This window comes from Alligator mississippiensis, chromosome 15 (genome assembly GCF_030867095.1).
Source record: "Alligator mississippiensis isolate rAllMis1 chromosome 15, rAllMis1, whole genome shotgun sequence".
Classification (NCBI taxonomy): Eukaryota; Metazoa; Chordata; order Crocodylia; family Alligatoridae; genus Alligator; species Alligator mississippiensis.
This window is the reverse complement of record NC_081838.1, coordinates 21,293,859-21,306,434: the sequence shown is the minus strand read 5'-3', so window position 1 is coordinate 21,306,434 and position 12,576 is coordinate 21,293,859. Positions and strand designations below refer to the sequence as shown.

The 12,576-nt window shown below is 43.3% G+C and overlaps 1 protein-coding gene across 1 annotated transcript; it reads right to left on the bottom strand.

The window, feature by feature from the left end:
• Nucleotides 1-5,185: 5,185 nt before the first annotated feature.
• LOC132245890 (olfactory receptor 5G9-like) lies at nucleotides 5,186-10,102 on the bottom strand. Its single transcript, XM_059719104.1, has 2 exons — nucleotides 10,090-10,102; nucleotides 5,186-6,135 (listed from the first exon to the last, which is right to left on the bottom strand). The coding sequence occupies exons 1-2, from the start codon at nucleotides 10,100-10,102 to the stop codon at nucleotides 5,186-5,188; spliced, it is 963 nt and encodes a 320-aa protein (XP_059575087.1).
• Nucleotides 10,103-12,576: the final 2,474 nt, after the last annotated feature.

Sequence of the window (12,576 nt, the reverse complement as noted above, 5' to 3'; positions counted from 1 at the left end):
AGCCAGATTGTGCCTCCTCTTTCTATTGAACTCTTCAGAATTGAGAAGAAGTTATGCATTTACTGACAATATTTCTCAGGCATTCCTGTACCTCCTTGTTTCTGAGGCTGTATATCAGGGGATTTGCCAGGGGAGTCCAGACAGTGTAGAATACAGACAACACTTTGTTCAGTTCTCTGAGTACATTAGTTTTTGGCATCACATAGATGACAATCAGGTCCCATAGATCACAGCTACCACAAGAAGGTGAGAGGAACAGGCAGAATATGCCTTTTGCTTCCCAGTGGTTGAAGAGATTTTCAAGATGGTGGTGATGCTAAAAACTTAAGATGCCACGGCGAACAGAATGGTTTCAGGGCTAGAGTCCCACAGAGCTTTGCTTACCCACAAGGTAAAGTGCCCAAGAACCTATGAGGCCAAGGGGTGCAACTCCCAATTGCACATCCCGAGTCCTTTGGTAAGGGTATTGTCTCAAGGTCCCATCCTCTGTTGGAAAATGTGCTTTTTTGCTTTGTACCATAGCAGGCCTGTTGGTGGGTGTTTGCTGGAATGACACAAAACAGACCCTGGTGCTTAGAAGTGGCTCCCAATATGGCCAAGATGGACCAGGAAATATTTGATCATAGGGGGTTGAAGTCTATAGCTGGTATGCAGGAACAGGATGACTAGTGAAAACTTGGCTGTGGCATGATAATTTGTACTCAGGTGTGGGGTTTATGGAGTACAAATTGTGGCCCAGGGATAATGGAACAGAGGCTGGTTATGCACACGCCTAATTGTAGGGTCTTATGAAAGCCTCCAAGAAAAGGAGCTATGTGAAGCCACAAGGAACAGCACACTATAAAAGAGTATTGCTCAATGAAATGGCTTCTGCCCTGAATGGGAAGGGGCCCTAGGTTCTCATTTGGGCTCTGGCTTCCCAGGGGGCAGGAACTTTCCCAGTGGGTCTGTCCAATGAATATAAATGCAAAATGTAGTGGGTCAGCTTTTTCTTAGAGGAAGGCTGTTGATTATGCCTAAATGTTTCTGGATGGATTAAGTGTTTTTCTAAGAAGCAAAGGATCCAGATTCAACCCCCATGTGGGTTAGAGTGACCTAGAACCAGGCCTCCTGCTCCCTGGAACGTGGCCTAAACACTAGGCTGTTGGGCTAAAATGCAGGCAGGTCTATCTAGAAGGTGCACACACAGGGCGATTCTACTGAATTTCCCTTAATTTAGATTCTGGGGGTACAGTTTACTGTGGATGAAAAAGGGCAGTACACTTCACTCACTGATCTTGTGTGTGGTACTGGCCCAGCCAGGGTTTGATCCCTTTGACTAGGACTGGAGTAGCTGGATCCTGATCCAACTGTGTGGCACTGTCGTGGCCAAAGACCCATCCAACTGAGTGGGGATGGCCCAGTCTCTGCACCAGACAGTCCAATAGGGTTGGCCCAACCCAGGCCCAATATCTCTGCATGAGTCAGATGAGACAGAGCACAGTCCTGCATGCAGTACTGGCCCATCCAGGGTCCAAGCTTTCCATGCACTTCTGCCCCAGCTAGGCCCAAGCCAGCCATATGGAGCTGCCCCCATCCAATCCGTTTTCCTTGGCATAATTTCATCACCCTCACGTCACACTACTGAGCTGTGGCACGTCCTGTGAGTCCCTGGTAGAATGGCTGAAAATTCTAGATGCACATCTGTATCAGTGCCATTCTGGGTCCAAAGCAAGAGAAATTAGGCCATGGCATTAAATGGTATACAGCCCTGATTGAATTGTTTCTTTGTTTTGTATGACATAATGCCCATGATTAACCATCAAATATTAGGGCTGTGCAAAATTTCACCGGCAGTTTTGTTTTGACACTATTTTGACTCGTTTCGAGCTTGAAATGAAACAGAGAGCTTCAAAATAGCCTCAAAATGAAATGAGGCAAGGCGAAATGTTTCAAATTTTTTTTAAAGTTTGAGTTTTGAAGCTCAAGCTGGGCTTGCCTGCAGGGAAACAGGAACTAAAGTAAGGAGAGGGAGGGGGAAGAGGGAGGAAGGACTGCTCTCATTATTGACTATGTAGCTGGCCAGTGACTGTCATCCTTCCCTGAGGTCCTTTTCAATCCCAGTGCTCTGGGAGAGGGATGGAAAAACTGCATAAAAAGCAGCATTGTTTGAATTGCCCTGCCTTCTGCCTTGGTGTCAGCTGAGTGAGGGCACACCTTAACACGCACACACACACACACACACAGTGTCACCCACCCATGTCACGAGTGTTGCCTGTCAGCAGCTAGAGGTGCAGGGCCCCAGAACCCCTGCACCTATCTCCTTAAGAGCTGGCAGGCTTCATGGCCACAGCAGGGCCTAGCAGGCCTGCAGTTTTCACCCCCCTGTGCCCCAAGAAATACACAGTCCCACAAGCAGCCATGTCACGAGTTTTGCCTGTCAGCAGCCATAGGTGTAGGGCCCCAGAACCCAGAACCCCTGCACTGATCTCCTCGACAGCTGGCAGGCTTCATGGCCTCAGCAGGGGCTACCATCCCTGCCCTTTGACCCTGCTGTGACTTAACACATACAGGTGACATGATTTTTTTGCTTTCAAGACTTTGAGGTGCAATGTGAAACCCCTACACCTATCTCCTTGAAGCTTGGCAGGCTTCAATGACCTCAGCAGGGGCTACCATTCCTGCAAGATTCATCCAAATCAGGCCAGAAATGACAAAGTTATAGGCTGTTTTGAGCTTCCCCAGTATAGCCTATGGGCAAAACATCGAAACAGCGTCAAAACAAAACAGTTGAATCGAAACAAAATTCAAAATGAAACATTGTTCTGTTGAAATGTTGAAACACAGGTCAGAACGGTGCCACTTTGCACAGCCCTATTAATTCATTAAAATATTTTGAGTTTAAACCAACAACCATGGGAAACATTGGACTCATCACAAACCACTGCAAGTTCCTTTTTGGTTAATGGAACTACTGGTACATGATCTTATCTGCACATAGGAGCTCAGATATTTTAGACATATGGGCAGAGCTGTGCCTTAATAAAACTTTCACATATCAAAAGGCCACTTGTGTGCGTCTACGTGAGACACTTAATGCCCATCGGACTAATTCTACTGCGCCTTAGAGCAGCTAGAAAAAACTGTGCTAATGTGCAATACATCAGTCCAGTGGGCATTAAGCACTACACGACAAGTGTTTATCTGTGCTAATTCACAGTAGCCCCAATTACAGCACATTAAGTTATTACAGGTAGTACACAATGCACCATAATTATGGCACATTAATGAATGTGTTGACATGTCTCTTTAGGCACAATTGGATTATTTTCAATAAGAATAAAAAGGGAAGATCTATGTGATATATGCATGCAATCAAATAAAAAAATGCCATAACTGTTTGTATGCATAAAAGCAGGGGTGGGCAAATGCGGCCCGTGGGCCGAATGTGGCCCACCACACCATTCTATCCGGCCCGCAGGGCCCCTAAAACAATTTAGAAAATTAATATTTATCTGCCCTGGATACCTATCATGCAGCCCTCAATGGCTTGCCAAAACTCAGTAAGCGGCCCTCCGCCCAAAATAATTGCCCGCCCCTGCCTAAAAGTAACCCTCGAGAAAAAGAAAGTAAATAACAGCAGCTTACACCCAAATTAAATGGGGAAATATTTTTCCATTTTAGCATTCACTTAGCATGAAGCAATTGGGGCATTTGAACAGATATTACCTCTCATCTCTCTGGTAATACATTTCAAATTCATGATCATTCATTTTAATGTTATTTGCTTTCCCACACCTTGTCTGTTTGTTTAGCTCCCGAGTGAAACAAATGGAGTCTGTGCAGAAGTGCCAAAAACTAAAGTTACAAGTCTGTGTATATGCCATTCAGGCATATAGAATTTAAAAGAATTTAACCCACAGTATATCCTTCATGCGGTAATGGATTAGTGTTCTGAATTCATTTTCATGTTAAAATAAACAATCATTAACACTACATTATTGCATTCTAGCTTCTGAAGGTCTTTATTTCAAGACGGTTACTCTGGAGTCAGTCTATACTTAGAGGACTTAGATTCTTGCCCAAACTGATTTAATCTCTTTCAAATGTTTCTGTAGGCTCCATCAAGACATTCCACTTTTGGGGAGGGGGCGTTATTCTGGAAGGAACTGGTTCCAGATTATACAGTCTGGCATTTACAAGATGAATGCAATTTGCTCTCCAGTTCTTTTCACTAGTTTTTGACAAAGTCCACTGATTCTACAAAAATCCTCATCACGATAGCATATACAATGAGCTTCCTCAAAGATCTCAGGGATGAGGTGCTCCCTCCTAATCTAAAGGCAAAGATATTTGATTTCCTAAATTCTTGACTCTCCTTCATGGAAGATAGAATTGTTGATCAATCACTGGATAAACATATATGCAGACAGTTTTAAACTTGAAAATTCAGAAAACAATCATGTGTCTTATATGAATTAGTCAGCTGTTTGATGTCTTCCATCTTCTCTAATCTTTTTACCTGCCTGTCACCTGGTTCATTTATGGAAATCCCATTATCATGGGATATGTAAGGTATGTCTTCAAGTACTCTCTTAGGACAGAAGCACCCACTACCAAGGTAAAGTTGATATAATCTCAGCTCCTAAATTCCTAAGCACCTTTTTGGGAAGGACACACATGTTAAATCACATTCTTGACATATGTGGAGAAAGGCCTATCTATACTCACCCATTTTAACAGCAAAAATTCAAGATACATATTGGCAAGCCTGGCATAGTTTAAATTGACCTAAATATGACCTGTTCTTGAAGTCTAGACAAAATTTTAGGTGGTCCTCTTTGCTGGATATTTTTATATTTAATGGCACTTAAAACCGAGGATAGTTTTTATGAAACTGTTAATTGACATCTGTGTTCTGTTATCATCCAGGTACATCGGGGGGAGCAAAATGTGTGGCCCGCCAGGCCATTCTATCTGGCCCGCAGGGCCCCTAAAAAATGTAGAAAATTAATATTCATCTGCCCCTGGCTGCCTGCCATGCGGCCCTCGATGGCTTGCCAAAACTCAGTAAGTGGCCCTCCACCCAAAATAATTGCCCGCTACTGAGGTACATGTTTTCAACACACCCAAAAGTCGACATAATAATATGTTTTCATCTTAATTTACTTAAGGTTATTAAATTATTCAAAACTGTAAAATCAGTTTAAATCCTTTGAGACCTTGGTAGTTTTAATATTCTTCCCAGAGCTATTTTTACTTCTTTATTCTTCAGGCTGTAGATGATAGGGTTTAACATGGGGGTTAAGATACTGTACTGAATAGAAAAAACTTGATCTAGGACCAGTGAAGATACATAGCTGGATTTCATGTACTGGACAAAGGCTGTTACATACAGTAAAGACATCACAATGAGGTGGGAGCTGCAGGTAGAGAAGGCTTTCCTTCTTCCCTCCGCAGAATGTATCCTCAGGATGGTGGAGACGATATGGATGTAAGAAACCAGCATGAGAAGGAACGTGCTTAACCCAATGACCACAACCGAAGAAATCATAATTATTTTGTTGGCAAATGCCTCTGTGCAGGACAGGGTTAGTAGTGGGGGAAGCTCACAGCTAAAATGCCCAATTGTATTGGGCCCACAGAAGTGCAGCTTTAATACAGGAAGTGTATTTACCAATGAATCCATAAGCCCCATTGTCCAGGAAAAACTCACTAGCTGCCTGCACACTCTTTTGTTCATAGTTCTCACATAATGCAGCGGGTTACATATGGCAGCATAACGGTCATATGCCATTACTGAGAGCATGAATATTTCACAACTAGCTGAGAGAAAGATGAAGAATGTCTGGGTAAAGCAAGCATTGACAGAAATAGTTTTATGCTTTCTTAGAAAGTTCACCAGCATCTTAGGGACAACGGCTGAGGAATAGCAGATATCAACAAAGGATAGGTGAAACAGGAAGAAATACATGGGGGTATGAAGGTGAGTATCAGCCCTTATCACCATCATGATGACTGCATTCCCTGCTAGGGTGATCAGGTATATCACCAAAAAAACACAGAACAGTAAAATTTGGAGTTGTGGGTCACAAGAAAGTCCTGAGAGAATAAACTCAGTCACAGTGGTTTGGTTTTCCATTTCCAGATAGTGACCTGTAAGAAAATTAATTATTATCATGACAGTCAAAGGAATTTCCAGTGGATGGAAATAAATACAGATAGAAAGATGGATGTGGTGATATTTTCCAAGGTTACACAGAGTGTTTGAATTTTCTAGCTGACTGAGAATCAGATGTCCAGCTCACCAGAAATCTCACTTTTAGATATATGGTTTTAGTTCAAGTAAAAACAAAATCTCCCTGATTTTTTCCAATCTCAATATGCTGCTCTGGTGTCCAAAACATGGAGGATTCATCCCAGTTTCTACAGGTTTATCCTTTTCATGATAAAGACCAGGATCCATAAGAGACCTGGCTCGAGTTCTGGCCAGAGCTGCACAGACTTCCAGGCTTTCTGCTGTGAAGCTGAGGGCCAAGCTTCAGTTTGAGCTAGGCCTGCTACTACTTTCAGGATTCTGGCTTTACAACAGGATATATAGACTCTCCAATGTGACTAATTTAGAATTGATGATGCTAGGATCCCTGGGTCCCTGGCTCAAGAGCAGATCAATGGCAGGAGCCATCCTCCATTCAGTGCTTGTAGGAAAGCCCACTCAATGCAAAGTCACTGAACAAGAAACTCAGGTTGCCCAGTGCCTCCTGGCCCAGAAGAAGTCTGTCTGCACAAAGGAGGCTGGAATATCTATTTCTCAGCATGAGGTCAGTTCATTAGACATATAGGCTTGGATTCACTGGAGAAAGACCTCTGATTGAGTAAAAAATTGTCAAGTCCAAAGTGATCTGCATGAGAAAACGCTGGGATCATATGAATAAGTAATTTCCTATGAAACTATTGGATCAGAAAATTTGCATACAACTCTATGCCAGTTTATTAATCCAGTTCCATGCTCCAAGAAACTGAACATAATTAAGTGAATTGCTTCCATTGCCTTTTGCTATAACTATTTAGGTGTCAACACCTTGTCCAAAGAGTGGCCACATGTTCTGCATATTGGAAGCTATAAAACAAAAATCTTGTGTGAGACACTATGTATACAATCCGCTTGTCTACGCTGAATCCCATGTTACCCAGCCCACAGCTAAGAGTGATGGGTAACAGGTGGAGAAATATTATGGAATGCCAAGACACTAAATTGAAAATTATCTCACCTAATTAATGTGGTTGCTTTTAATTAGATGGCTTCCTAAATATGACTTAGTGAATCTCCATGTCTCTTATCTGTCAAAGGCTCTCCACAATGGGCCCTGTTCACCACTGTTACTGCAGCTCAACAGCAATACTACTAAAAAAAGTAGTAATACTACTAAAAAATACTACTGCTGTTGTGGTTCAGTGGTAGACTACTTGTCCACCATGTAAGAAATCTGGGTTTGATACCTGTATGTGCATAGAGCTACAACCATATGGGCACCCAATGTCTGGCCTGAGTCTGGTCTTTGGATTCTGTCTCAATGGTCTAAAAGAGGGAAGGAAATTTTGGGCAGCCTCTACTCCTCTATACTCCTGCCTAGGTGTATGTGTCAAAGGTCCTGAGGACTGTAGCGGGACCGTAGGGGGGGCTCCTGCGCTGAGCTGCCCACCTCACTGCACCTGGCCAAAAGCCAAGCTCTAAGTGCCTCCCCTGGGGTGACTCACATCTGACCAACCCCCCTCCTGGAGCACACCCACAAGCCTGGGATACCGCTGCCACCACCCAGATTCAGGTCTTTGTCTGGGCCCTGTGCCGCCCAGGATACACAGGCCCTGTAGACCGGGGGATTCTGGGGTGCTTCTATTAGCCTGAAGCATTCACCAGCAGCCTCCCATGCAGGAGGAAAGTTAAATAGCTGAGGCCACTTTAGCAGATTCCTTCCCTCTTAAGCACACACAGCAAGGTGTGCTAAAACAGATAGATTTTTTGATCAAAGAGGGATAGGATGGGGAAGGAATACCAATAGCAAAATATAGAAAGAAAACCAAACTTAAGCAAATCTAGGTGGCTTGTCAGCCTTTTGAAACACAACTAGAGTACATTAAACTGAGCTTCTAGTTAGGTTTCTGGTAAGCTACTCACTTCTGCATACTGAGCATGAGAGAGACAACTGCGGAGGTCCACACTTCTATGTGTGTGTTTTAAAATGTCTGCCCCCTTCTTTCTGGAGAGACCCTCTTAAATAGCCCTCCTGACCTCACCAGCTGGACCCAGTCAGGGACAGGTGTTATTTGATGCTGGCCAATCAATTTGAAAAACATTACAGTTACCTACTGGAGTGACACGGGCTGAAGCCCCTTCCCCCATGTGGTGTGGACACGTATGCAGCAACCAGGTCGACAGACATGTGAAAAGGCAAAGAAAGAGGAAGGGGGAAAAAAACTTATGAGAAAAGGTGGGAAGGAGATTCCTTCACAAGGACATCTCGGGTATAAGCCAGGATCCAGCAGAATCAACACTTGTGTACTACTGAAAGTAGTTTAATAGCATCATCTCAGCATGAAGGTGGCCTAAGACAGTAGTGTCCAAAGCCCTGTATATTAGAGGTGTGCACATTTCAACACAAAACAATATACACTTTTTCACTAGTTTCCTTCACCGTATGTTAAAAATCTTAGATCTGAACATTTATAACTATTGTCTTTTTCTGGAAAACTTACAAGCTAAGATTTTTCAAGATGTTTCTAATGCTCTAGTTCATCTTATTTTTTGGAAAGTCTACTCAAGACACTTTAAAGCAGGGGTGCTCAACTATCTGGCCCTGCAAGCCAGACAGTTGTGATAGGGGGCAAGTCCACAGGCTGGAACCCACAAGCAGGGTTGGTCCATAGGCCGGATCCAGAATGAGAACAGTACATGGGGCCAGTCTACAAGTGGGATGCAGGACCCTGTCTCAGCCCTGAAAGCTAAATTGAGCCCTGGAGCAAACCTACATGCTATCCAGGCCCTGTGTGCTGATCCAGAGCATGGGGCCATATCATTTGGCTCACAGTGTTTCCACAGGGCCAGAAATTTGGCAACAAGGGAATGATGGTGGCATCAATTGTTGAGTCTCTGGAAGCCATAGCAATAAGTGCTGCAATTTCTCCCCCATAGCCAAATTTTCAGCTCCATTGGCAGGCTCAGTTTGGCCCATGGGTTGGAGGTTGGGCACTGCTGCTTTGAAGGATCCTGATTTTCCAATATTGCTGAAGGGGCACTTTATTTTTTTTTTTTTAATCTTATTTTAGTCTTTTATTCAGAACTGAAAACCAAGAGTCACTTAAGACCTTGATCATCAGCAATACAGGTTCTTCCAAACGAATCCTGACATGTATTTGACCCCTTTGCCTTACTCTGCCCTTAATTAAATCTGGGTAACCTACTGACTTCTTGATGCAAATTATTGTAAAATTGACTACTTTATCTAGAAAAGGAGGAAGAATCAATTTCCATCTCCATTAATTTTGTTGACTTTTCCTCCTTCCTTTTTTTAAGCCTTAGCAGATGTGATTCTTTATGGACTGAGAAAAAGGGATGGTTGAAAAGTAAATGTTGTTTCATGTGAATATATTTCACAACAGAACAGCACTGGAAAGCCCTGATAACTGAACTGGATCTACACAGGCAGATCCTGTAAACATCTAAAGGTATGCTGAATTGCAGGGACATATTTACATGGATTGCGGTGCAGGATCAGGACCAGACCTATTTCAAACCGAATGATTTACTTTGGTCACTTAACTTGAAAAAATGATGATTTACCACATGTTTATTGCATTCTCAAGACAAATTATTCATTCAATCAGCCATGCATTCTTCCTTCTTTTTTCTTCCATTCAAAATGTCTTATCATATCTTAATTTGGCATGTACATTCTTCAGCTCATTCCCAGTAATTTGGAAAAATGTCATGTTAATTGTATTACAAATACCATGAAGAGAGCTATTAGGTGGGCATTTTTCAAGAGGAACAAGAGCATCACGATATACCGTCAGTGAGCCATTGGTAGGTTTGTCTGCTTTCCTGCTACTCACCTCTCATTGTCATCTTCCTTTTTTCTTTCCCTCTTACTAATAAAGAACATAATAATACATGCTAGTATTGACCCTGTATTTTAAATCCTTAACTTTTAAGCCTTTGGTTTTTGCCTACAATTAGGCAATGAAGTCATTTAATAAGGGACTCAGCACTTGCTTTAAGCACATGGCAGCCAATAGTTCCAAATGATCATAAGGGAAAGGGAAGATGCTGACAACGTCAGAGAAGCAGACTCTGTAAATGGATTTTGTATGGAAACTTTTTTTCCTTAAAATTGTCCAAATTCTCAGTGCAAAACTAAAACCGAATAAACACATACGTCATAGATTCATAGACTGTAAAGTCGGAAGGGACCACAATGGATCATCGTGTCCGACTCCCTGCCCCTGGCAGGAAAGAGGACCGAGGTCAGATGACCCCAGCTAGGTGACTATCTAGCCTCTTCTTGAAGACCTCCAAGCTAGGTGACAGCATCATCTCTCTTGGAAGCCCGTTCCAGATCCTGGCACCCTTACTGTAAAAATATTTCTTCCTAATATCTAACCTAAATCCACTCTCAAGTAGTTTACACCCGTTATTCCTAGTCACTCCCTGGGGTGCTATAGTAAACAGCGCGTCACCTATTCCCCGTTGACCTCCCCTAATAAATTTATAGGCGGCCACAAGATCTCCCCTCAGCTGTCTCTTGTGAAGGCTGAAGAGATTCAGCTCTCTCAACCTCCCCCCGTAGGGTCTATCACAAAGGCCATTAATCATGCGAGTGGCCTCCTCTGGACCCTCCAAGATTCCCCGCGTCCCTCTTGAAGTGTGGCGCCCAAAACTGGACACAGTACTCCAGCTAAAGCCTGACCAGTGCCGCATAGAGGGGGAGCATCACCTCCTTTGATCTATTAGTCATGCACTTGCTAATGCAGGACAAGGTGGGATTGGCCTTGTTGATGGCCTCGTTACACTGCCGGCTCATGTTCATCTTGGAGTCAGCTATGACTCCAAGATCCCTCTCTGCCTCCGAGCTGCTGAGAGGGACTCTCCCCAACCTATAGGTGTGCTGGGGTTCCTCCTTCCCAGGTGGAGTACCTGACATTTATCTTTATTAAATTGCATGGAAAATGCTTTTGTCGTTTCTCTGTTGTCTAGCAGAGACAACCCCATAAAAAACCTACAAAAATACTGAGTTGTTTTCAAAACCAGACTATTGCTGGGTTTTTATGTGGCTTTTTATCCTATCTAAAATCACAGACAATTGAAAGGAAATAAAACCCAGCAGAAAATGAAAAGAGCAGCAAAATCTCCAAAATTGCAAATCATTCCAAGAAAAACAAATGGCATCTTTAACCAGCCCTGACTATGTTTACTAGTGAAAGGATTGGCCAAAGTCACAACTATTCAAAATCCATTCTTTCAAGGTCCCCGACAACAGAGAATTTGGGGGAATAAGGACCAAGTTCCAGTGACATTCAACCAAGAGCATGATCCCTAACCCTTCTGTGGATGCTTTGGCCCTCTGCAAAATAGAGCACACAGATTAGGAGGTCAGAGAGCAAAAAGGAGAACATGACTCACCTGGGAGGAGGGAATCTTTGATTCTGGTCCCTACCCCAATGAATGTCTTTGTATTCTACGTTAAATGTCCTTGGGTGAAAAACAAAAAGAAAAGAGAAATAGACCTGAAAGTGAGGACTAAAGTGGAGCAGACACCCACAAGATGAATACCCTGAACAGTAGCCAACAGGTTCCTGACTTTGCTGGTCTGGACACTGTCTGTGGAGGTGTGCATTTTTGCTCCTTCAAGCTCAGGAGGGAATTGAACATCGGTACCCTACGTCCTAGGTAAATGTTCTAACAACTGAGCTATTGATTAAAATAAGTGACACAACCTCCACCTCTGGACATGTTTAAAAAGATGGAAGGCACCATCACTCATTGTGAGAAAAAAAATTGTGTGCATGTGTGTGTGTGGGAGAGAGGGAGGGTGCAAGACCAGACCTGAACAACCGCCAGCTTTTGTTCCTCGGGAGCCTTAAGTTGAAGATCACAATTTGCGAATCCTTGCAGGGGTTAGGCATGATCTATATGCAGAGATGCTTGTCACTGTCATAGCTGGGGTTGTCAGGGCCAGCACACCAGACAATTTTTGGCACTTGGGAAACTTTAAGCTATAACAGGGGACATGCCCAAAAGGGCTTTGGCATTTCCAGGGTTAGGTTCCTGCTCAGCATAGTATCTCAGAGTTACAAGTTAGATGTAGACACCTACATTTTGCCAAAGTCCCCATTTTGGGACTTAAGCTCTTTTTAGGTCTGGCCCAAAGAAAAGAAGACTGGAAAGGCCTCTGAGGGATCAAGCGCAGCCTCATGGTGGTGTGCAATTGCATTATATATTTTCTTTCTGAAAGTGGTCAGGCTCAGTCTTCAGTTGTGTTAGGCTATGTTGCTTCCCATTAAACTTCTTGGAAATCTGTACCAGGACTTCAGAACTGGAAT